The sequence below is a fragment of the Cygnus olor genome, chromosome 2 (genome assembly GCF_009769625.2).
Source record: "Cygnus olor isolate bCygOlo1 chromosome 2, bCygOlo1.pri.v2, whole genome shotgun sequence".
NCBI classification, from domain to species: domain Eukaryota; kingdom Metazoa; phylum Chordata; class Aves; order Anseriformes; family Anatidae; genus Cygnus; species Cygnus olor.
This window is the reverse complement of record NC_049170.1, coordinates 23077564-23103514: the sequence shown is the minus strand read 5'-3', so window position 1 is coordinate 23103514 and position 25951 is coordinate 23077564. Positions and strand designations below refer to the sequence as shown.

Below are 25951 nucleotides of genomic sequence, written 5' to 3'. Positions count from 1 at the left end.
TGCCTTTCTTTCTCAAAGACTAGGAATTGCCTTAGGGTAGCCCTTCTTGCGCCGTTTTCCTAAGTGAAAAAGGCTGGCAACGCCTGACAAACAAAATGGCACAGAAATGGGGCAGTGGGCACAGCACAGAGCACGGGGTCAAGGTGCCCATGGCATGGCTTTGTGGGAGCTGTAGGGTTGTCATGGAGCTGGAACCACAGCAACTGGCACTGGGAAAGCTGCTGCTCCTTATGCTCTGGGAGGCAATAAAATAAGTTCCTTTTCCTGATACTCAATCCATTTTGCACAGCAGCATTAGTCGCACGGCTGTGCCCAGGCAGCGCTCGGGCCTTGACACCTCTGGTCTCACTCCCAGGAGCGCTCCCGTGGGGAAGGTCAGCACTCCTGGCCTGGTTTGTCTGGAGGCCCCATCCTTCTGCCACAGGTTGTCTCATTCAGGGAAGCACTTAGAGGGCAGAAGAAGGAAAGTCACTGTCTCACAGCTTATTTCCCAATAGAAAAACACAGGCAGAACGATGGTTCCACAAGCTGGAGGTGAGAGCAAGACACAGCAGGGCACAACACTGCATCTGGAAATACGTAGCAGCTTTGAGCAGACACCAGCCCACAAGTTTTGTGCTGACCTGCTTGCACTGTAGTCATAGAGTAGAGGAAAAACAAAATATTACCTCAAAGTATCCATTAAGTCCTCACATACTTGTTCAAACAGCACACGATTAGCTTATGAAACTCTGCTGCAGGGTGTTAAAAGGACCAAGGGTGGGTGGGTAAGGAAAATGAAAAATTGTTCTTTAGAGGGAGGAATTTTACTACTATAATATGATGTTACAATGTTTTTTGTTTGTCTGGTTTTTTTTTGTTTGTTTGTTTTTTGTTTTTTGTTTTTTAAAGTTGTAAATCCCTAGATGGCACACAGGGAAGGTTCATCAGGGCAGCACCAGCCCAGGCACAGTTGCTTTAAGGTAGTGACTACAGGGTTTTATCTGGTCTGTGGTTTAAAGGGATGTGGTAAGAAATGATGGAAGCAGCTTCACAAATAACGCTCTTTTTTTCAGTATGACAACCCTACCTTAGTCTAACCTTTCACTAATTTTAAGAACAAATTTTAGAATTGTTTTAGAAATGCAACCAATACAAGGGTAAATGCATTTTAAAAGTACAGGTGCTAGATGTGATTAGCCAAAGCAGATCTGGAAAAGGTTTGTATGGCCCTCTCCCTGCAAACCTCTGTTGTTTACATCTCCGCACCATTTTGGCTAAGAAAACACTCCCATGACGAATACCAAAGATTAACTCAGAAGAGAAGGCTCAAGTAAATGGCTGGTGGAGATTTCCCATATTACATTGAAGGATCTAAATCGTGTTGAAGGAAATCCTGATCTGCATGGCTGAAGTCCCCTTTTTTGTACACAACTGATTAGAAATGGGCGATTAGAAATGGATGGTTTGATATACCTAATCCTTAAGAGAAATAATATTTTCATTTATTGATGGCTTTTTTCACTGACTTCCAGGTCGGTTTAGGAAATCAGGCAGAGAACGTTACTCTGCACTTCTTCCTACCTCGCTGGAAGCTCCTTGAGGTTGCCCAGGACAGCGGCAGGCAGTCTGCCCCTGAGCTACCAGCTCTCACAGCAGGGTGCAGACACTTTTCTTCTTCCAGCACAGAAATGGTTATTTACAAATGAAGGCCATTTTCCAATGTTCACTGTCTCGCCAGTTAACATTCTATGGAATTTTATTACACTGGAAATTCATGCCAACTCCTTTTTAAAAGAGCAATAACAGCTCTACCCTACATTAGGACGTGTCTTCACCACTTGCCAGACCCAATGAGCATGTTCTATCTGGCTGTCTATAGCACAACTGCAGAAGAATGAGGCTTGAAAAACACAGCAATGTTTCAAAGAATAGGGAGCAAGTGAAAAAAGTGCTGAAAATAAAAGTGATTTATAGGTAAATATTCAGCTTTTGATTTACTGTACATATTCTAAAGATTATTTTTGAGCCATAATTAATTATGTGTCATAATTTAACACTTGAATTTAACATCTAAGTGTTACTTCTCTCCATTCCACAGAAAATGAGATGCACTCAGATTGTAACTGAAATCTAGGGCACATTTTAAGAGACACGTTCTCAGCAGTCAATATTCAATCGTGATTAAGTTTATACATATATACAAAAACAAGCACCTAAGGCTTTTTCCTGATACGAGACAGTTCTATGAATACTTTGTGATTGTCTCCATGCATCTGGCTAGCTGTTACCATAAGCATGCTGCCCTAAATACTTCCCCGTGAAAAGCACACTTGCATTCGGAATACATGGTATTGAACCTCTCAGTGCTGCCGTGTAGCAGCCACGTGTCCAATTACACCCGTCTGTGCACTGTGACTGTGCACGATCGTACATTTGCAGCAGGGGTGCTTTGGACACATTAAACCATTTGGCTCTAGTGGTTATTTAGTTCAGGGCACGGACGTTACTTCAAAGCAGGAAGCATATGCAATTGCAAGCTAAATATAGAGCAAATCACACAATCTCTTTTGAAGTTAAACTGATGGCACAGCCTGATCTGGAACACCCAACCGGCCGTACCCAGGGAGGGCAGTGCAAGGTTCTGAGAAAGACAGGGACAGACACCAAAAAGGTTGCTCAAGATGACGATGGACAGGAACACAAAGAAATGGCATATAGGTGGCGTAGGGAAAGCAAGCATGTGCTGTGCAACAGTTAATTAAATGTATACTAACTTCAACCCCACTCAGGAGCAGAAGGCTGGCTTTCCAGACACCCAGCTGCCGCTTTGTTTCGAGTGCTCTGCAGTTTTGTGTTGAGCAAGAGCTGCTGCTTGAAGACCCTTCTACCACCTTTGGAAACACAGTAACAAGACAGGATGTTGACAGTGGCTCCCCTGTGACAGGGTGGCCTTCCTTCTCAAGGTCTGTAGCCAAAAGTTTCATCGGCATGGTCTTAGTATGGCAAAAGGAATATGGAAGAGACATCTCTATCATGCTGGACGGTGGCCTCAATCTTAGACAACGACAGCCAGTCCTGATTTTTGTAACCTCTATTTACCTGCAAAAGCCTGGTGCTGGGTGTGAACCACACAAAGCATCCTCCTGACCAGTTTGTTCCAGCCAGCATGGCAGCATGGACGTTTTGACAAGCTGCTCTTGAAAATCAGTTACTTTTCCCTAAGCTTAGGACAGATAGACTTCATCTTCCTCAAGTTCTGCTCGCCTGTCATGGTCAAGCGCAGCAAGATGCTTCACCAATGATCACGGGAGCCAGGAACCCCACTCCTGGCGGAAGATGTTAGAACAGTGCTGAAGGAAAAAAAACACAGTTATTTTGAACAGAAAGAATAACAAAATGGAAACCAACAGAACTTGAATCCTTGTAGCACGTTACTGAGCTCCTTTAAGAACATGGCCCTCTAGGGGCTTACCTGAATGTGTACAACTCAGAAATCATTGCAGAACACCACATATGTGCATGGTTTTGGAGTCATCAATCCTCACTATCACCCTATATCCCTATGATTAACTCTGTGTACATTCATATGCACACAAACACACACAGCCCGGATCCTTGGGAACTCTGTCCTCTCAGCCACTCTGTAGATTTACCTGAAGAGAAATATTTCAGTTCCTAATGAACACATACCATGGAGTGGTCATACGTAGTAGTTAGACATCCACTGCAAAGATACCAAACCAGCCTTAGCGTAGGTATAAGGAAAGAAGGAAAGTAAAACAGCACTTTCTTCTAATGATTTATAAAAGCAGCTTTCAGCACCTACATATCATTTGATGTTATCATCCCAATTTTACATTGTGTAACTACAGTTCCCATTTTAAGTTTTTAATGGAAAATATTTCTCCCTCTCAGTAATGAAACAAAAAGCGGGTACCAGACACCAGATCAGTCATCACTCATCCTTACGCTGATGTGTCAAACCAGTGTACTGTTTGTGCGAGCTTTTAGTAACCCTGTGCCCATGCATGAGTTCTGTTTTAATGTTTCAGAGATTATGCTAAAATCTTCCCCAGAAACATGCTTGTCACACTTATGAAAAGGACACATTAAGGTCGCCAGGTCAACAAGACACTCATTTAGAATAGAATATTAACAATTGTTTTTGAATAGAGTATAAAAATTACCTACATCAGACTCTCACACTCACAGATAGCAAGACAGACTATCCAAAAATGAAGTGACATTAGAAATGGGTATAGCTATTAAGAAAGAACCCAAACTGTAATTATGTGCATAATTACAAAGATGTACTTACAGATAAAATGTACTTCTAACACTGAACCTTTATTCTAGTGACTTAATTGTACTTGTAGTGTTTGACATTTCTCAGAATCTCTGCCACACATTTTGAAAATATACATTTCTCTTCAGACTTGGAAGTCAGAGACAAACATTCCAGTAACTAGCCTTCCATATTTCATTATTTTTTCAAATAGTAATATAATTCTTCTTAAATTTGAGGAAAAAAACTTAAAAAAACAAAAGATGAACAGATGAAAATCAGACACAACGTGCTGAATTTCTTTGATGTGCTTGAATCTTTTGTGAATCTAGATCAGAAGAAACGACGAATCAAGCCAAAACTGACCGGTAAGCTTGTGAGACCAGAAGCAGTTCTCACCCAGCTGTACAGGCAGTTGTATGAACAGTCAAATAAGGACTGCCCTAAGCAGCTACTTTAAACATAAAGTGTTAGATTTAGATGCTTTTTAAAGGAAAGTAATTTTATGTTATTTTCCTCAGCCCTCCCCGCACACCGCAAAGCTTTACCTACCTCTCATCACAAATGTCATACACCAAGGGGCAAGCACCTGCTGAAGACACTAAGCATAAGAACACTGAAAGAGTAAGTTTGAGAATATTAAATGGGTAAATTACTCGTCTGCGCTTTTATGCAAAAATTAATGACAGTAGTTTCTGCTGGTTTATATCTTAGACCATCCTATCCTTGAGGCTTCACAAGCTTCACATTTACAAAGCTTCATGATTACCCCCACTGTAATTCAATATTCATGCCTTGCACTGATTTACAAATCTGGAAATCCTGAGAGATCAGCTCTGGTAAAGATTCAAAGTATTAAAAAAGTTTTCCCAGTTTTCACTTATGTCTTTCCCTCTGCTTCCTAGTAGGCTCGTCAGACAGGCTGGCTATTGCTGGCTATTCTGAAAGAAAAGTCAAAACAAGGGCCCAAATGAATCAGAAACCCAATCAGAAACCTACTGGCTGTTTTGTTTTTACTGCTGCTTTTTGTTGTTTTTGTTTTTTAACAAGAAAAATTAAGCCACATCTGTTGCTTTCCACTGCCTGAAATATACATGTAGTTTTAGTTTAAATATAAATTATGGCAGAGCAGCCAAAGAGTCCAATATACGCTTTCCTAATCCTATTTCTTTTTGATTACATAGACTCCCTAAAACAACTTCAGCACAAAAACATTAAGAAAACAAGTGACTTTTTTTTTCCTGGCTTTCTCCAGTAAAGTAGCAGCAGAAGGAACAGGAGGGCAAGCAACCAAGTCTCCACAAATCATTGGTGATCCATAAATGATAGACCTTATTTACAGTAGAACATCCATTTTTAAATAATGCAATTATTTAGAATGTATCATGTAAGTGTGCTTATTTAATGACTTTAGAAAATTCCACTATCCAAAAAGCTAACATACTTATTGATTTTGCATAGCAATTAATTTAACCATAAATTCAGTGTTCAGAACCCTTTACCAGCTGTAATAAAGCAGCAAGTACCTTTTAAGAAAAGACCCTTCATTAGTTAATTCGTATTTGCACATACAGAAGTTTTTGCATTAAAAAACTGAAAGCATCTGTACATAACATATAACACAACAATCAAATTTCCCATGAATAAAATCTTAAATTTGCAAATTTATTTGAAAATTATATTAAATACAGCAGCATTAAAATCCAACAAACGGGGATGAGGATGAAGAGGAGAATAACGAACAAACAACATTTGTGTTCTGCCCTTCCCATATATCTTTTATGCCAGTTGAATCTTTGTTGTCAGTGTAAACTGAAAAACCTCCAAATTCAGAGTTTATTTCACTTGTCTGAAATAGTTCCAGTAGGGCTTGCACTGGTGAGCTACAAGCACTCTTCTTCTCTTCGGGAACACACAATCCATCTGTGTACTTTACACATAACTCCATATTCTGTTTCCGGTTTTCTCTTCTATTTCTTCCTAAGTAAAGCTTTACTTTTCTGTGCAGCTTTCCAGATGGTGAGCTGTGTGCAGTGCTGGCAGCCAATTCATTAAGTTCTTTGTTTATAGCAGTCTCAGATACCTCAGCCTCCAGAACGACATTGTGCTGCATCTGTTGATGATTATCACATAAATCATGATGTTTCTTGACAAATTTAGGATTGGCATCTGTTTTTTTCAAACACTTTGCTGGTAAGACTACTGTATTATTTAATTTTCGTTTTGGCTGCGGTAAGTTTCTGTCTTTTTTACCAAAATCTGTAACTTGAGTATGAGAATACACAGTACACACGTCTTCCTGAAAACACTGTAAATTCCTTTTATTTACTTCTGGTTCAAACATTTCTTTACTGAATGGCTCAAAAGTTTGAGACAAGTTCTCCATGTAGGATTTGTCATCTTTCTGAGGAAGTAGTTGTATGAAATTTGATGATACAACAGCGTCTCTTAAGTTTGTGACATAGGAGCAATCAGTTTTAGTATTTTCATTGTTATTTCTGAATCTACTTTTTACTTCTGAAGGTTGTGACAGATGACAATAAAGAATTGAACAAAGAGATCCAGAAACAGGGGTAGGCACTGGCACAGAATTTGGTTGTATTTCTGTAGTCTGGCGATCCAGTTTGAGCGCCTGTATTGTAGTATCTTTCCACGAGTAACTTTTCAATGAAATGCGTTGCTTCTTCAGTCGTTCTTTCAGCTCGTCTGGTCTGGTTATCTTTCCAATAATAGGAGAAAAATATCCTGTACTACATTTTGTCCTACAAATAAATTGTTTACAATGATTAACAATCAAATCATTGACAGAAACGTGAGGAACATAATTCAATATGTAAACAGCTCAAGACAAGCAACCAAACTGACATAATTTTTGTTTTTACATTTAAAGGCAAGTTAGGGTAGCAACAGTATTTCTATGGGAACAGAGTGCCTCGTATTTGAATTTGACATTTTCCTATTGATTTCTACATCTTATGAAATCATTTTAAAAATACAAGTGATCTAGTATTTCAGTAAGTATCAGTCACGATGCTACTAAGACCAAAAGTTGATGAATATAACACAATGACTATAAATATTTATAAGTATTCTGTGGTAGATACACACAAGCTTAGTATAATTACATATGCTTTTCCCTAAGATAATAACTAAATACCCTGAATATTTTCAAATCACAAAAGGAAAAAGGGCTTGCTTTCGTTAGGCTACGAGTTTGACTATTTACGTTTCTTTTGATTTCACTTTATTTCTTCAATTCTTTTTAAAGTGAGAAAGTTATTTCCTTTTCTCCTGACTCATTTACAAACAAACCAGTGCACTCTTGATTTGAGTCACTACTTAAAGTAATGAGGATACTGGTGTTTACAGTCCATACTTTCTCTCCCATGTAAGCATTTAAGGAAGAAACTACTGATAGAAGTTGTAGGTGTGGGTGGGCAGGCATGCACACCTGCTTCTAGTTGCCTTTTTTTTTGTTGTTTTTTAAATACCAATATGTAGATGATCTTATTAAGTTTTACATTTTTAGCGACATGGTAAATAAATACCACTAATAAAAATATTAGCAAATGAATTATAGAACATACAGTCTAATATGTCCAAATTTCTATAGAAATAAAGGTCACTTTTATATAGAGCAAAGAAAGTACAAAGATGGTTCATTTTCAAGCATTAATATATGTAATAACAGTTACAGTGCAGAGAGGAAAATCCGCTTTCTTTGTCCAGCACAATAAAAGCTAAGAGCCTTAGATTATAGATAGGAACATCTTGACTAGACTATGAAAAATCTTTCCACTGGTAAGGAAAACAGATTGACTGAGGAGGCTATAATTTGCTGATCTTCGGTTACTAAGAACATCAGAAAGTTTTTAGAGCAAGATGTCCAGACATTGTTGTCCTTCTGTCAGGTATATTTTTAGAATAGTTGATATCTTGCTTTTTTGAAGGTTAAGGATAGATGGGACAACTTTCGGCATGTCATTCTAGCCTCATATTCCTGCGATACCATTTGTACTTTAAATTTTTTCCCCTCTAATTTCTGCTTTAAAGAACTGATTTGCCAGGTGCCTACTGCATTGCAAATGTAAGTGATGCGTATCAGACTGAAACATGTTTTTTTCCATACTAGATTCAGAATTTCATAACTGAAGTACCTTTATGTTCAATGTCTTAATTCACAGGAGATTTAAAATTTAAGACATATAACTTACCTTTTAACTTTTTTTGCGTCATCTTTGTATTCAACAAACTCATAAACAAACTTGGAGATTATATCATCAACAACTTGATACTGTGTGCTTAGTGCAAAATTTCGGTGCTGTTCACTCTCAAGATGCTGGAATTAAGGAAAAATCATGAGAAATATAATACTACAGATATGCATACACAAATCAACACTATGATAAGGAGCAATAAGTAAATATTGATGATTTATTATCACTAGAATAGAGTAGTTCCATTTTGAAGGGACCTATAAAGATCATTGAGTCCAACCGTCAGACTACTCTGGGGATAACCCAAAGTTGTATCATTAAGAGGGTTATCCAAATATCTCTTCAACACAGACAGCCACGGAGCATCAACCACCTTTCCGGGAAGTCTGTTCCACTGTCTAACTACCCTTTCAGTACAGAAGTTTTTCCTAAGGTCTAGTTTGAACCTCCCCTGATGCAGCTTTGATGCCAGGGGAGAAGAGATTGGCACCTCCCTCTCTACTCCCCCTCCTCAGGAAGCTGTAGAGAGCCGTGAGGTTACCCCTAAACCTCCTTTCCTCCAAGTTTGAGGAACCCAGTGTCCTCAGCCACTCCTCACAGGGCATGCCTACCAGCCTTTTTACCACCTGCGTTGCCCTTCTCTAGACACTTTCAAGTATTTTAATATCCTTCTTAAATTGTGGAGCCCAGAATTGCCAACAATATTCTACACCAACACTAAATATAGTGGGATACTCACCTCTTTTAAGCAGCTGCCTATATTGTGTTTAGAGCACCCAGGCTACAGTAACACCCTCTGGGCTGCCAGGGCACGCTGTTGGCTCTTGTTGAACCTCCTGTCAACCAGCACCCAGCTGCCAGGCAGATGTAGTCCCCCCATATAGGAAGGAATACATATATCCCCCAAGGATATTTTGAGGAACAGTATCAAAAGCCTTCCTAAAATCCAGAAAAACAGCATCCACCACATTCCCTTCATCCACTAAGTGGGTGCTCTTATTGCCAGCGTGTCTCAGACAGGAACTATTAGTGCCTTCAGCTACCTAGGGGCAGCAATGAAGAACTGAAACTTACAAAGGAGAAAAAAAATACCTGCTGCTTTTTAGAAGATGTACTCAACAGATCTTTTAAGATAAAAACATACATTAAACTAGCAAGCGGGAACTGTTGTTCATACTACTGTTTTAAGAATGTTTGAAAGTGTATACTTGATGTTTCACATACGGTTTGCAGATCTTCATACTTCTTTCCGCAACATTCACAATATCCTTTCCTTTTTTTGTCCTTCTGAGGGAGCTGAACAGGAGTTCCACAGTCCTTGTCACTATTTATTTTGTTTCTGTTAACAGAAAAGATGTATTAATAAGTCTCACATGAGCTGAATTCTATACTTGCCTCTTACACTAATGTTCATTCTCATTCATCTAATTTAAAAAAAAATCTTTATTTCCCTTCAAACTATTTACATCACGTTAGCAAATGCTTCAGAAAAACAGAGAAGAATAATGCATTCAAAAAAAAGTCACTTGACAAATCAAAGGATATATTAAAATCTCTGTGCATAGCTGATGTAAAGGTTTGATAAAATCAAATCTAGAATAAAAACATCTTCTAACATCTCTTCTACTGTCAGTATTTTCAATGCCAAGAAAACACACAGGAAGAACACTTGGTCTAATAGATGACCTTTCACTCTTGAATAAAAGGTAAAGGATAGTCAGACTTGTTGGTTATATGCAGCTTTTGAACATGCTGATCAAATACCATCCTGTCCTGGTTTTCAAGGTACAGTTTAAGTGGAAATACAAGGAAATGAACCTCGAGTTCTTCCAGGAGATTAAACCACAGAGAGGTTTTCAATAGCTGTTCCATGACCTTAAGAGTCCTCATCTGGGCAGAGCCACTGCTTGCTGCAATTCACTATTAAACCACCTCCAGCTGATATCCTACTAGTAGAGCAAAACCATCAATCTCAAGAATAATGACTGTAGTCTCGCCTTATGCAGAAGCAAGTAAAATTGACATCACCTTGAACATGCTTCTCTCCCAGATAAAGATAAAATGAGCGAGCATTCTCCCTTATGAAATATATAACGTCCCACCCAAATATCTCTGGCACGTGCTAAATTAAAAGATTAAGTAGGAACATACTTCCTGAAAAATTTAAATATATTATATTCCTTAATCCATAAAGTGAAAAGACTATTGCACTCTTCTTTTTGGAAAATGCTTTAAACCATTTAAAGCACTAACTTCCCTTTTAAGGGGACACCACCAGAAATACCCTCGTTATTGCAAAGGTTACCGCTCTATTATGTTGCTACACCAGTGGCATCATGGCAACATCACCTGAAAACCTCCCGCAGTATAATAACGATGAAGACTGGACAGAACCTGAACAGTGCAGAAGCTATTATACAAAAAAAAAAAAAAAACAAGTATCGCACCTAAATAAATCTTATATCCAAAGGACAGAATAACAGCAAAAGTTACTAGATAGTTACTAGAAAGTTCTGCATAAAGCACAGCTACCTTTCACCTAAAAATCCTTAGTCTCTCATACGAATCAATTTTGGAAGTCAATGCAGTAGTCATTAATATTCACTCTCCAGATATGCTAGGCAAAAGAAATTCAGGACAACAGTTTGATTCCCCAAAACACAGACGACTAAAACTCATACATAGTCTGAAATCATAAAATTGATTTACGAAAAAGTTCTAACTGCATCTGGAATGCTCAAGTAGACCTTGAATGCCAGAACATATCTTATAAACACCTGCTGAAAGGCCAGCTGTAATTCTCCCACTGTAGTTAGCATCTACTTCTCATCTCTAAAGCACTGAAGCAGCATTTGCAGTTTAATTTCTATAAATTTAATGTTGCCTGTAAAGCAGGAGCACTCTTTAGCAACAATTTTGTACTATGACTGATTACCACTATTTTTTTTTTAAAAATTGAGTGCCTACTTTTTAGCTTGTTACTGACAGATATCAAAGGAAGTCTTAAGAAATTCACTTCCTGGAAAATACTTACTGGATGGCATCCAAGATGAGGACAAAGAAGAAACCAGTGGCAGAAAGGAAAAAATTATCTTATGCTGACCCACAATGATAGGAGAACGCTGCATTTTTGGATGTATGCATCTGTATGTCCAAAAAAAGGACTAAAGACAGGATAAAGAGGGTACAGAAAGACAGACAGACAGCAAAAGTTACAGTGCAGCAAATACAACAGTCAAGATGTGGATATTAGTATTAAATATCACAAAAGTAAGAAACAGAAGAATTATTTTAGAAAACAATTATTTTAAAACTATTGTAGAGAATCTCCCTCTCTATCAATAATTCTTAACAAACCTTTGTTTAGACTGAGTTTGTTTTTGACCAGAAGGCAGCTTCTTATCCACCTCAAATGGACTATAAGGTTTTGGAACACAGTAGTTCAGAACTGGAAAAGTAGGTAATTGCAGATAAAATGGGCGGTAGAGGCTGTATTGAGACAAAACAGATGCGTTAGAACCATCAAAAAAATATCAGTTTATATTACAAACTACAGAAAGGTAAACATCTTTGAAAAAGCGTTTCTCTTTCACATGATGTACACAAAATGTAAATCAGGTGAATACGCTAGAGTAAGTAATTCCTTCCAATCTAGATACTTTTTCAAAACAGAAGATTGGCCTCAAGTTTCCGTAACTGTCTTGCCCATTCCACCAGTATGGCTGTTATGCCTATGGACTGTGGAGATTTGCACAGCAGAATTTGAACAGAATTACACTTAGAAGGATACCAGAGCCAGTAAGTATACACTAGCACTCTGAATACGGTAAAAGCATTTAAACTGGATCGTTTAGCTGCAGTGCTGATGTTCAAGTTCGGTGTAATTCCACCCCCCCCCCCCCATTACTAGTATAAACTACAGAAGAAGGAAACTCAGCTAATCCAGAAAACGAAATAAGGACAGCTAAATACCTTCTTCAAGTTCTGAACTATTATTTATGTTGCATAACCATCTAAAAAGCACAAACATTTAAATACATTATGTCACATAAACATTTAAAAGTGTTTCAGGTTTTAGTACACAGTTAGAGGGTTCAGTATAGAATATATATAGAACTCACACATTTTTATATAAATTTCTCTGTACTTGAAAATGTGTTTGTCCAACTCTCTCCACTATCCTTATTTCTCTCATACCTATTCTTACCCTCTTACCTGATCATACCAGACTAGGTTTAGAATCCCCACCCCACATCTCCACCCCCAATTCAGGAAAGTGTCAAAGAAATCCAGAGCTTGTAAACATTGTAACAAAGCAGAAGTCAGTTAAGAACATAAAGATGCAAAACATGCTTTGCAGAACTGCACTTTGTTATATTTCATTCTTCTCTCAACTTCTGGTAACCTCTTTCCTTACTGAGAAGTTACACAACCAGGTCTGATCAATTACAGGACCAGAAAGACATGAAAATTTTAAAGTCTGAAAGTATGAAACCTCATGCTACTGCAGATATTGAAATTAGATTAACAGGGGTTTGTTTGTTTTTTAAAAAAATCACTGAACAGGAAATTCAGCCTAATTTCAAGGAATGGTTTTAAGTATAACAACTTTCTTTACAGTCTCTCAAGATGAATTTTATGAATTGGGACTACAGGATTGGAATTTAATATGGGAAGTTTTATTAGCCTTTTGGGCTGCAGGATTTGGATCTAAAAAAAGACAGATAAAATGTCAAGGTTCAAAGTTTCCAGGCTTCTTCCTTTTTATTCATCTGACCCTTGGCAGAAAATAAACCAGAAGAACCCACTCGTGATCTACAAGCTGGAGCTACACATTAACTTTCCACAGCCATTACCTGTTGCAAACATTCCCTACTATGTCTCCTTTCATTCAGTGGCTAAACACAGATTCCCAGAGCATGCAGAGATGAAAAGTTTCTGTCTTACTGTAAGAAGACACTATGCCTGGCATTTAAAGTCAGCAAGTCCAAGAAAGCTGAAATCTGAAGGCCACTTCCTCAAGACATACTTCCTAAGTGTTTCTGAATTACTCAGTTTGAGAACCACATTATTGAAAGCACACAGAAGACTTACCAACTCCTATCCTCCACCTTCACAAACGGATTTTTCAGTCTACCTGCTCATGGAGGAGGGGGAAGGAAATGAAAAGATAAATAGTTTTCTTCATTCAGCATATTACTCTAGTACCTGAACTGATAAGCAGGCATTATTTATTTTAGAACTTATTATGTACATGTTTTGACAAACTCCTGAATTTTAAGAAGTTTTTCTGCAAGCTTTTCTTAGAGCTACAAATTAGAAAACAGCTTTACACTTGATCTGATAAGAACTACTACATTTTTAAGCATTCAGCAATTCCATGAAAACCTCTACAGATACCAAAATACTTACTTCTTGATTTTGGGGTAGTAACTTGTTTTCCCTGTTGCAAAAAAGAAAAGGAGAAAGGAAGTATAAAATTCCTGTGAAACTTATTTTGTATTTTATCTCAAAATTTAGCTGTAGTTTATTTTTAACTCATGAGGGTCTTCCTATGTTAATCATAACCTGTGATACACAGTAGTGATAAATTCTGCAGAAATCAGTCTGATCAGGACTTTGGAAATAGTCACATTTCCTAAAGAAATATTTAACTTTACACTGCAAAAATGAATGTTCTCATTCAGACATTTCAATTTAATTTTTCTAAAACAAACACAAAAGCGCAAAAAAAGACCCCACTCAGGGAAATTTACTCTTTCCTCCCCCAAAATACTTACCATAATTGAAAACAAATTCTTAAACATGGATAAGGTTTTTCCATAGTTTACAAATGCTAATTAACTACAACCTGTAAAAAGTTACCAAAAACTGTAGATAGTAACATTCTCCAAACAAAATAATCCTCTCTTAAATAGATTAAAAACAGATAATTTTATTAGCAATTAAGTCTAAAATTAGAGTATTTTGCTTTCAGAAAAGATTGATGTCTAAATTCAAGCATCAGCTTCTAACTATAATTGATTCTGGCAAAGGCACACACATTATTTTGTACTACTTACAAAAACATACAAATATCACTGCTCTACCTATGAAAACTGAGACACAAATGATTTAGTAGAGGATTTCATGTGGCCTCAATAATTAGCTAATGTGTTATGTTATTTTGGAATGCAATACTACATAGCACATTGCCATTTACTTACCACAGACCCCAGCCTGGAATAGATAATTGTACAATTTCACATGCGGAATTTAAATTGCAAAGCAACTGCAGACGGACTGCAAACAGCTAAAACAGTTTCAATGTCTAAGCATATTATACACTACAGTTTGGAGAAATCAGGATTTTCACATGCCAATGGCATATTATTGGCAGAATAGCTTGAAGATGCTTTATACTAGTTCTTCAAAAGACTAGGAAGGAAAAAAAGCAGAGTTGAGCTGACAGATTGCCTAGAGACAGCTCCTTTAGGAAAACAGAACTGTGATTTTTCAAAACAAATCAATCAAAAGGAAAGGGAAAAAAATCAAAATCAAAAGTAAAGTTCTAATCACTGTCACAGTGAAAATTATACAAGGCAATGTAACCACAACCTGTTAGAATAAAACCAAGGTTCATTCTTTAAATTATTATTTCTAAAGCAGGGAGAAGAGAAATCTCAAGTTTTTCAGTACTTTTGGTTCTTAGATAACCATCTCAAGAGCAAAAATCTACACACTATGTAATGCTATTATGGAATTTATTTTTGAATGCTGAAATGTATAGCTAATAAGTTATTTTTTTTAAATTATGGTCTTTAAATTAATCCATAAAACATACTAATCAGTGAAAAACAGAATATGAGCAAGACTTCATTAAAATAAATACTACATACTGTGATGTTTCAGATTTTAATACGCTTGTGTTTTTTCATTTAATCAAATAAACTTTCACAAATAGCAAAAACTCACCACATCTTTCAAAGAACTGCCTGTGCTTTTAATTAGGTAGAGTTCTTTTTTCTTTTGTTCAATGTAATGCTTAACATCTGGCAAAGAGAGGGAGAATATTTAGCTGAGTTTATTTTTGTATATTTGAAGTTATTTGTCATTTTTAATATTTTGAATTCAACAAAAGGATTAGCCAAGTCAATGTTGTAAGTTCAAGTTAGGTTTTATCAAACAAAAATACTTACCATCAATATGAAGGATCTTCACTCCCCAACTCAAAGCATTGGACAGTATACTACCAGAGGGAATTAATTCCTACAGACAAAAAACATAGTAATAATTTTAAGCTATACACAGCTGAACATATACATTAACTGTAATAAATATACAACTTGTAATATGAACTGTCATAAAGCTGAAATCAAACTATAGGCACTTGGCCAAAAGACCACTTTCCTAAAATGACTTTTCCATCTCCACATCACTGCACTTCACCATTAAAGGATTATACTTAACCTTTCACAAAGCCAAGAACATTCTTTACCGTCATATTTTTTAATATCTAGGATTTGAACATGAAATTGTATATTTACTTCAATTTCACTAGCACTCCTCAAATGCTAGCTACGTTAGCTATCTTGGTAATTTATACTAATCATAAGATTCTATAGGCTTTAAATTCTTCAGGAAGTACCCAGAAAACACGACCAGACAATTTTGCTTAGAACAATGCCTTGACTTCTGCTTGAACATTCCATGAGAGACCTCTGTCTTACAGCACTATCACTCTTACTAGTGCTTGTTTTCCACAACAGCAAGACCAACATTTATCAAGTACAAATTTGAGAATTACTCTGCTTACCTGCTCTCTAATTGCTTTTTCAACTAAGGATTTTCCTCTGCTCATACGTACCTATATTAGAACAGAAATACATTTGTAGCAAGTTAGAATTCATTTCAAAAAGCAAAAGGTAAGGCATGTTAAAATACACATTCCTGAGCAAAAATGTAACTATAGTAATCTTCTCTTGTTTATTGTACAGCTATTTTTCGTGAATTTACATTTTTCTCACAAGGTTGGGGTTGATACAAGCAGGTGTGTGGTGTGGGAAGGACAGAAAATGAGGTTTCATCAGTTGGAGTTGTGCCAAATTTAGCTAAAGCCATGAATGTAAAATCAGAGCCTCAGTCTTCTCCCTATCTCTTTTACCACCAGTACAAAAGAAGATGTACTACGTACTGCGTTGGGAAGATGAGGTGACTTCACCCACCTAGTGCAAGCAAGACCAGCCCATAGACTGTCCCCGTCATGTTTCTAAATAAGTACTATGGATACAGTACAGTATTTCAAAAGGATGCAAGACTTGCCCACATAACAAGCTTCATGTAAACCAGCAGAAAGTCAGATACTGCTGCAATTAACATGATTCTCTAAGAAAGAACTCAAAAAACCCTGACAATTCACAATGGTCAATTTTAATTATATCCTTGAACTCTATCAAAGACTACTTCTGCAGGTATTTGAATTAGCAATATCACAGCAAACACTAATAGGCTACATTGCTAAAAAAAAAATAGAACCAGTAGATTCCATCACAAGCCTGAACATACTGATTCAGTTGTTAAACATAACGATGGCAACCTTTAATTATAATTCAGTCACAATATATTGGAACAGATTTTAGTGTTGTTTGTAGAAAAGGCTCCCGTTTTCAATTTTAATCTCTGAAAATTTGCTTAATTAGTTTGAGTTTAGTTTAGTTTAAAGCTTAACAAGATTGCCTCAAGTGGTTTAAAAGTATGTTTGAACTGCTTAAAAGCAAAAACCAAAAAACGTATTCATCCAAGGAACTGTAACAATGTTCAGGAAACAAAATGGGAGAAAAATTGTAAGTGTATCTCATGGATTGTTCTTGATTTGTAGCATTATTACTAAGAAACTTACTGTATCTATTGTCTTCAATGAACTTCCATCACGTCGATCTTTTCGGTTACTAGGATGAGGTGAACTATTTCCTCCATTGCATGTAGATTCTGGGCTAGGAACTGGAGAAATCTGACCAAGAGTTGGTGCAAATTTTGCCTCCTTTTTATTAGACACCAGATAGCTGATATCTTTGCTGAGAAAACTCTCCACTCTCTAAGTATAAAGAAATAAAGCAAGCCATTATTTCAGGATAATAAATCAGTAACTCCTTGCTTTGCATACATTATAAAGTGACAAAATTTCTAGATAAATCTAATAAATTAGTAAATAAATCTAATAGTAAGCTTAAAACCCACTGAATTAACAGGAAGATATTTTCTAAAGATTTAGACAATTACAACTGAGCTGTAGTAGCACCTCACCGGTTACAAATTCCAATTTCATTTTTCTGATTTTGTAATCTCAATCAAAAAAAGAAAATGCTTTGTTTCAATTATCATCATTCCTTGAACTATCTAGCTGTAATACTTCCCAAATAGAAGAATTCAAACACTGTACTGAGAAATTACAGAATAATTCAAGGAAAAGAACATTTTACATAATTTTATTTAACAGAAATTGCAAAGTGTTCAACTAAATTCAAAGACATGAATATGCAAATGTAATTGACAGTTTGCAAAGAGATATAATTCAATGAATTTTAGAACCTACAGAAGAATGATAATTTCAGGATAAATTACCATGTTTCACACCTACAGTATTCATAACCCTCCTCAGAAATGTAGAAGACTTGAGTAGCTTCATAGTATTTTCATTCTCAGCAAGACATGTATTTTTTCCATGCTTATTCTCTCCTGTTTTGCTCTATCTTTCGTTATCTATCACTGTGCAATTAACAATTTTATTTGGCTAATTATTTCTTGACAGTTTATGTAGCTTAAAATCTTTTTTCTCTTCTCCACTAATTATCAGTGTGGAAAGCACAAACTGCAGACACAGCAAGCCTCTACCTTCTAATTCTGCTCTATATACTGTTTACAGAAGTGGGACATACAAAAATGGGACATGCAGAGAGGCTTTTGAGTGCACCCCACACAAGCTACGAAGAACCATGTGGTAGTTGATCTTGAAAGCACTGGGCCTAAATCTGAAAATTTAGGCATATATTCCTCTGAATAAAAAAGGAAAACTATTTTCAACCTCAGACTTGTAAGCTTGTTTACATATGAATTCTTATAATTCTGTTCTAAAGACGAAAAAGATAACGTGCTCTGGTTTAATGCTAAATGTAAAGAAATGCGCGTAACTTGAAGTCATATTATTGTAATTTCTTGCCTGTGGTTTCAGACAGCACCCTGATTAACAAGTGTCAATTTCATACAACTGCTCAGCACTCCTTTATGTTCAAAAAAGTATTAGCAAAACAACACTCAGAAGAGCTAGCAATTTAAGAAAAGTCCCTTTCTCTGCTGTGGTTAAAGGACATTTTTATACTTTTATTACCATGACTCTCTTAAACTAATTCAAGATATCCAACTTTAGAGCAGGCTAAGTGATTGCATTGCTTGTGTGTTACTATAACATTCTGTACTTGTTTATATCAAAGTGTGTTTTCCATACAAAAGAGAGAATTAGGTAAAACAAAGTATTAACAAGATGCTTACAGAATTTGTGATTTAAATATGAGTATTTAAAAATGTTCATTAACAAGCTCTGTGTGGAAAGTATTTACTGAAAAGCCTATTTAGATCAAACACTAAGACTGAAAATGCAAAAACCCAACTATGAAAGTATTCCATGACTAATTACCACAAGTTCCCATCCCAGAAGCATTTTCATCTGCTTTGGCATAGGTATGATGAGCCACAGAAAAGTTGTAGCTTATAGAAGGAAAGAAAAAAAAGCTAAACTGTATACAAAGAAGAAAAAAAGGAAAAAAAACAACTCATATCGTCTAAGAGAACGTAAAAAAGAGCAGTTGCCTCTCAGATTCTGTCATATGGAACCTTACTAGCCCACAGATGAACTACTGCCAGGGCAGGGGTTATAGCAGCTAAACACTAGGTTCCTACCATTTAAACTCATTACTACTGCCGTTTATAACACAACACAAATTAGAATCATGGAATGAATCAGAATGGTTTGGGTTGTAAGGGACCTTTTAAAGATCATCTTGTCCAACCCCCTACCATAGGCAGGGACATTTTTCACTACATCAGGCTGTCTGCAAGTACGATGTTTCTTCTAGCTGGACTAAGACGGCTTCATCAACAGGCTTCCCTTGATTGGGCAGCCTGCAGTAAAACCAGCAAGGTTTCTTTTCATGGCTCAGTCCTTAATTTTTACCTACAAGCTCTCAGCCTGTTCACAGCTATTTTTCACAGACAGCTCTTTGCAATCAACCCATTTCTTTACACAGAGGCCAACCCACCCACCTCTCCTTCCTTGCTTGTCCATTCTCAACAGTTGACAGCCATCGATCATTGCTCCAGTCGTCCCACCACATTTTGGTGGCAGTGACCAGATCCCAATTCTCTCGGAGCACAGCAATTTCCAACTCCCATTTCCCACGCTGCATGTGTTGCTGAAAAGGCACTTCAGTTGGGCTAGCAGCCACATCACCTTTTTTAGAGGAGCATGCCATTTTGAGACAATTCCTATTTCCCTGTTGCTTCCAAATGTATCAGCAGCCTCTGGCTCTTCTCTCTCGGTCAAAACTCCATCCCCTTCCCCCACTAAGTCCAGTTTAAAACTGGTTACAGAACTCCAACAGCTTGTTGCCCAGGTCACTCTTGCCCCACTTGGTCAGGTGAGCCCTATCAGCCCAGTTTCTCAAAGGTACGTCCAAGATTGTAGAAACCAAAACCTTGGGCACAGCACCAGCCACATAGCCAGGCACTCCCCTGCTCAGGTCTTCTGAACCCTATTCTCCACTTAGGAGGACAGAGAACACCACCTGTGCTCCTGATCTCTTCAACATTTTTCCCAGGGACATGAAGTCTCTTTCGGTATTTCTGAGTTGCCTCGCTGCAACATCATTTGACCCTACATGGAATAGGAGGAACGGGTGATAGTCTACAGGCTTTAACAGGCTTGGCAGCCTCTCCGTGGTATCACGGATGCAAGCTCTCAGCAGGCAGCACACTTCTCTAGAAGACTGAACACCAAACAGGTGCTTTGGTTCCTCTCAGCAAGGAACCTCCAATTACTAACACCTTACTTGCTTTTCTGGTGTCTCTGGTTCTTTGCACAGCTGGCCTCTCCTGGGTGTTGCCCGTTACTCACACTCTTCATTCTCCAGCCCCAGAGCATTGTATCTGTTACGTAGAGGCAAGGGGAAGATTCCTCTGCCTCCTCTGAGCAGAGGCAAGGGTCCAGTTTCTTTTGGCTTTGAGTTAGTCACGTCCATCAGCTCAGGGTTGGAAGCAAGCTTACCTCCCCCTTGCACAGACGCAGGGCAGGGCTGTCGCTCGGCCTGTGACAGCACACGACACCACACGTCCATCTCTTGCTTCGGTGCCTGGATACTGCGCTGCCTGTTAAGTTCCTCTTCTAACACGGCTACTTGCTCGAAGAATTCATCCAGCTGGGCACACTTGCACCCACCGCACCCACCACTGACTTCCCACCCTACGGGGACTTCCAGTTGCTGGAGGCTCCATGCAGCTCAGGCTCAGGGCAGCTCTTTCCATCCTGAGAAGTCCGTCTGTGCGTAGGTGTCCCCAAAGGGAGACTGTAGTGCTTTCATCTGGTTTTTACCTTCAGGCTAGCAGTTGCAGCAGACAGACACCATTTTGTTTCAGTAGAACGCTGCCTCCTTTTGGTTCCCAGAAGAGAACAAACAGCCTGCTTTCCAAAGGCACCCTCCTGCACAACCTGCCGCGCCATGCCCTGGCTGATGGGCCACGTCCTCTTCACAGCGCTCCTGGTCTCTAGCACTCCTTAAGGGTTGCTTTTTCTAGGCGTGGGGGTTGTTCCTGTGCATGCCAAGCCTCATCAGCTGCTCTCACCAGAGCTGAGGGCTCGTGGCAGGTTTCTCTGCTACCCTGGGGTTTCCTCAGTTCAGGAAACTCACCTGTACACCACGATCCATGACTGCTGTGAAACATGCCAGCACCGGAGCTGATCAACTCAACAAGTGACTGCTAGTTGACATTACAGTGTTTAAATTTCCCCCTTTTGCTCCTTGCCACACCATCAGCCACTCTCGTAAGAATGCCACCAGAATGAGCTGAAAAAAGTACTGTTCCTAAAGATGTCGCTTTCAGAACTGTTTGCTCACAGCAGAAGGATGGGTACTCAAAAATGCTAGGGTTAAATCCCAGATTTTAAGTGCAGTTATCTATACTAATCTTTCTGTTACAAAAGTCCCAGGCTGTCCTTGACATCCTCCCTGTTCTTTGCATGCAAATAAATGCCTTTATAAAAAAATAATAATAAAACAAAAACGGCACACAACCACCACCTACTTTTTACCTCATTTCATACGATTTTGGTCCTGTCCTTAAAATATCCTCTAACTCTGCTCTTCTTTTCAGCTCACATTCCAACCTTGATACTCGGGAACTGATGTTCCTACCACCAGCCAAATCCGTATATTTCTCTCTAAATGCTTTTGGGCCCAGCAACCAGACAAAAGCTTTCTTCAGTTCTTTCTCCACAGCCTGCTCTGAATGCCAAGAGGGGTAGATATCTCCTCCCTCTCTTTTAGGTGACAACTATTCCAGCTCAGCTTTTATAAACCTCTGTCTGTACTTACTTGAGAAATAAGCAAAACCAACCTCACCACTCCATTTTTGGCTACGTAGCCTTTCGAAAATGCTGTCTTACGTATAACTTGATCAAATGCTTACAAAGTTCCATCTGTGAATCCAACTAGAGACAAACTTAACAAATAACTTGTACCAAGCTAAAAGAACACGAGGACCCACCAAGAAAACTATGTTAAGACTTTTTAAAAACGTATGCAAAACACTTCCTCTATTTAGGTTCAGATGAAAAACTTGACTTATAACATGTAAACATGTGCCAAAATAGTCGCAAGCTGCAGAAACGTTTCACCTCAAACAATGAAACTTTAGACTTTTAGTAAACTTTAAGTAAATTTTTTTAGTAAACTTTAGTAAATTTCTAAACAAACAAATCATCAACTGAAAACAAACCTTTATAATAAACTTTTGCTAAAGCTAGCAGAACAGCTTCTAGCAACACAAAAACAAACTTGTTGATAAGCTGTCCTTATTAAACATTTCAACATTAAGGCAAATGCTAAAAAATAAAATCCTGCCACATTAAATGTAACATTAAAATTCAATAATAAAGAAAGTCATCCGGGATGCTTTTTGCTTCATAAAGATCTGCCCATGAACTTACCCCTCCTAGTTCCTTGAGGTCCTTTCCTATTTTTTCAGAGATCACATTTGATGGAATATCGAGGTAAAACACCTTCCCAGTGAGTGGTTTGTATTTCAGTTTCTCTGGTTTTCCTACGTCTTTTTTCACATTCTTCAGAGAAGATTTTGTCTTTTCTGGTTTTGCTTGCATTCCATCTGCTGCCAAAAGAAAAGGGAATTTAAACAGAATGGTATTTTTTTTCTTTTTAAAAAGGAAAATTCCTAAATTATGGAAACAGACAAGGCAAGCTTTCACAAAATACAGGACACTTTAAAAAAAGCTAAATGTTAAACATGTTATGATTTATGTTGTTTTTGACACACGTATAGCCCTTACAAGTTTCTCCCTAAAATCACATCTTAAAAAGGACTTTTTATTTCAGTTGGTATACAATGCCATCAATTTTCTCATCCAGTTTGGCAAGCATTTTCCACATCTGTTCCACAGTATATACACTACTTGTACTGTCACTGATGATCACAAGAACATCATTTTAGAGGAAAAGAACTGGCCTCTCTCCCTTTTTCATCTGGAAAAAAAAAAAAAAGGATTCATATAGATGGATTAGAACAAGACCAGGTCAAAAGTCATGGAAACATCAAAAGTAAAAGAGCTAGATCCTACTATTTATCTAATGTTTGAGCACCCAACTGAGATGCAGGAAGACTATGCTTAAAGTTCAGAATCATTTTAGCTATGACTTTTTCTGCCCTAGTGAATTTTATTCTAAAACTAAGAGACCACATACAGCAATTAAACTGTGCTGATGATCTTCCCTGAAGCTCAGCACAGAGCCTTCCACCCAAGCCTGTCAGAATAGATATTTAAGTGAATAAAAAATTCAGACTGAGTGAGAAACAAGCCTCATTTCACAAGAGAAATCTGAAGTATCGCTCAGTACACTGAGTAGCAATCAAAAAAAGCAAAAAAAAATCAATTTTGGTAAGAAACAAAATAAAATGGACAATTTTATTATGCCAGTTTTAATTCACAAATCACCCACACCTTAAATACCACGTGCAGTTCTAAGAGGAAAAAAGGGGGGGGGCACTGTAAAACCAAGTAAGGGAGAAAAGTGTAAGTATGAGGAAAGACTTTGTACATTAAGATTTTGTCAGTCTGAAAAAGAGTGAATTGGGGGAAATATAGTAAAGATATACAAAATCAGAAAGAGCACAGAAATAATGGTTAAACAGCTTATTCCAGTACAAGAGCTATGGGGAAAAAAACATAACTAGCAGTCAGATACAAAACAGAAAACAAGAATTGACTGTCTATGCAACCCTGCACAGCCTGCTGCCAAAGGACACTGCCAGTACCAAGATGTGATTCTGAAGGAAGGCTGGACAAATAGATGGAAGAGAAATACTTTTTGAGGGATCCTAAATGCACAGAAGTGAACTGTAATTCATGAAATTCCTGCAACTAAACACAGCTGGAAACTAAAACAGTGTTATTAGTGGAAAGTAATTACACTTTCTCCGTTCTTACACACATCCATTATAGGAATCCATTTACAACCTGTGATGGAGAAGGGATCATCCAAGACTGCCATATCACTAGTTTTATACAGTGGTTTCTTCCTCACTGCCCAACGCCCTACTCGTTACTTCTCTTTTGGAGAAGTTCAAAATGGACAGAGGGTTGCTGCAGGAAGTGAGCAGGCATCTTCTGGAGGCAAAAAACCCACAGGGAGAACAGCCCTTCTGTTACTCATTCTCTCCCTCCCTGAAAGTGTCTCTAGCAGGGAGAGGGCGCAGAACAACCCCTGGTGCTGCTATGTTCTCTAAGTAATAGCTACACACATTGCAGAAATGAAGCAGGAATAGCAGTCAGTTTGGTAGAATCCAGGAGACCAAAAGAATTGGAGAAATAGGAAGCATGGAGCATCCAGACTGTGCAACTGATTTAGAAGCTAAACAGAAAAGAAGGATGAAATGTTGGGTCAGAGATGAGCTAAGTAAAGTTCTATAGGGATCAATACCCCGCACACACCAGCAACATCCAGGGCAGCTGAACACTTAACACACTAAATACTGTAATTCCTATTGGAAAATATGCATTAAACTTATTAGAGATAACCAAAAATGTGGACTTAGTTAGCAATTTTAATTAAGACTGCAATCGTAATGAAGAGTTTCCCTCGCAGAGTGCCTGCATTTTAACTCTGTGGCCCTGACGTCCCGAGGCCCCTCTCGTGCACGTCCCTGATACCAGCAAGGATGTGCCTGGGTGGAGCGGTTTCGCAGGGCGGCGGCCTAGCTTCAGCTAGCGCCTTTACCTCCCCAGCTACGCTCTTCTGCGTTTAATTCCCAACATTATGCAAAATAGAAAGAAAGAAAACCCAAAACTTAAGCGGGTCAGCGCTAGCGTGCTAAAGCGATGCATGCCGGGAGCGCCCCTCCAGCTGGCCACGGCCGCCAGAGGCTTACTCACCTCCAGCCTCACAGGGCCGAGAGGCCCCGGCCCAGCACCGGCTCCCCCAGCCCGGCCGCAGGTGCCCGCCGAGCGCCCCCGGCCCTCCCCGGCCGCCCCCCGGGCACTTACGGGGCCGCGCTGCTCTGGCGACGCCGGGCTTCATCGTGCGGCGGGATCACATCCTCCGCCGCCCCATGAGGAGACCGCGGGGGCAGCGCCGCCGTTATGGCCCCGGCCCCGAGCCCCTCGGCAGCCGCTGCGGTCCGGCCCCGTCCCCTCACGGCCGAGCTGGGCCCCAGGCGCGGCCCCGCTGCCGGCCGCGCGCCGCCAACGGTCGGGCCGCGTGCGCGCGCACCCCCCCCCCCGGGCCGGCCCCGCGTGACGTGCGCGTACGGTACGGGGAGGGCGGGAAGGGAGCGGGGGGCGGGGCCGAGCGTGAGGGGAGGGCGGGGCGGGAGGGGGTGGGGAAAGTGGCGGCCCCAGGGGTACGGGGCGGGATTCCGGGGCCTCACGGTTTTCGCGACCGACAGCTGTGCTTCCCTCAGAGGTCCCAGCCCCACTCGCTCGTTTTGAAAGTGATCTTAAAATAAAACGAAAAGCACGTTGGAAAAGGCAACCGTCCCCAAAGTAGCGCGTTTGCATCCGGGAGACAAGTCTTGTTACACGCAGCTTAATCATCTCACCTTCCCTCTTAAACTTAGCGAAAGCAAAAAAAAACATTACGTTCCTGTAGATCAAATAAAAAGGGTAGATCAGTGCAAACTAACAAAGTCACAAGCTAACAAAGTCACAACT

The 25951-nt window shown here is 39.0% G+C and overlaps 1 protein-coding gene across 6 annotated transcripts; it reads right to left on the bottom strand.

Moving 5' to 3' along the window:
- Positions 1 to 5911: 5911 nt before the first annotated feature.
- On the bottom strand, positions 5912 to 25509 carry DBF4 (DBF4 zinc finger). Of its 6 annotated transcripts, none has more exons than XM_040548335.1 (12): positions 25286 to 25509; positions 22718 to 22899; positions 17363 to 17557; positions 16280 to 16330; positions 15663 to 15732; positions 15439 to 15515; positions 13897 to 13927; positions 13579 to 13624; positions 11842 to 11973; positions 9709 to 9823; positions 8482 to 8606; positions 5912 to 7029 (listed from the first exon to the last, which is right to left on the bottom strand). In XM_040548335.1, the coding sequence occupies exons 1-12, from the start codon at positions 25317 to 25319 to the stop codon at positions 5964 to 5966; spliced, it is 2124 nt and encodes a 707-aa protein (XP_040404269.1). In that variant the 5' UTR covers positions 25320 to 25509; the 3' UTR covers positions 5912 to 5963. The 6 variants fall into 6 exon arrangements, with proteins under 6 accessions (XP_040404269.1, XP_040404271.1, XP_040404273.1 ...); XM_040548337.1 differs by having other exon boundaries at positions 22718 to 22896; XM_040548339.1 differs by having other exon boundaries at positions 22718 to 22893.
- Between the last annotated feature and the right edge of the window lie 442 nt (positions 25510 to 25951).

Bases quoted from the DNA above. Each gene is read 5' to 3' on its own strand.
- DBF4 (XM_040548335.1), bottom strand. From the start codon at position 25,319: ATGAAGCCCGGCGTCGCCAGAGCAGCGCGGCCCC. The intron at 22,900-25,285 runs GTAAGTGCCCGG...CTTTTCTTTTGG, and splicing joins CGCCAGAGCAGCGCGGCCCC to CAGCAGATGGAATGCAAGCA. The intron at 15,516-15,662 runs GTAAGTATTTTT...TCTCTTTGCCAG, and splicing joins GAAGATCCTTCATATTGATG to ATGTTAAGCATTACATTGAA.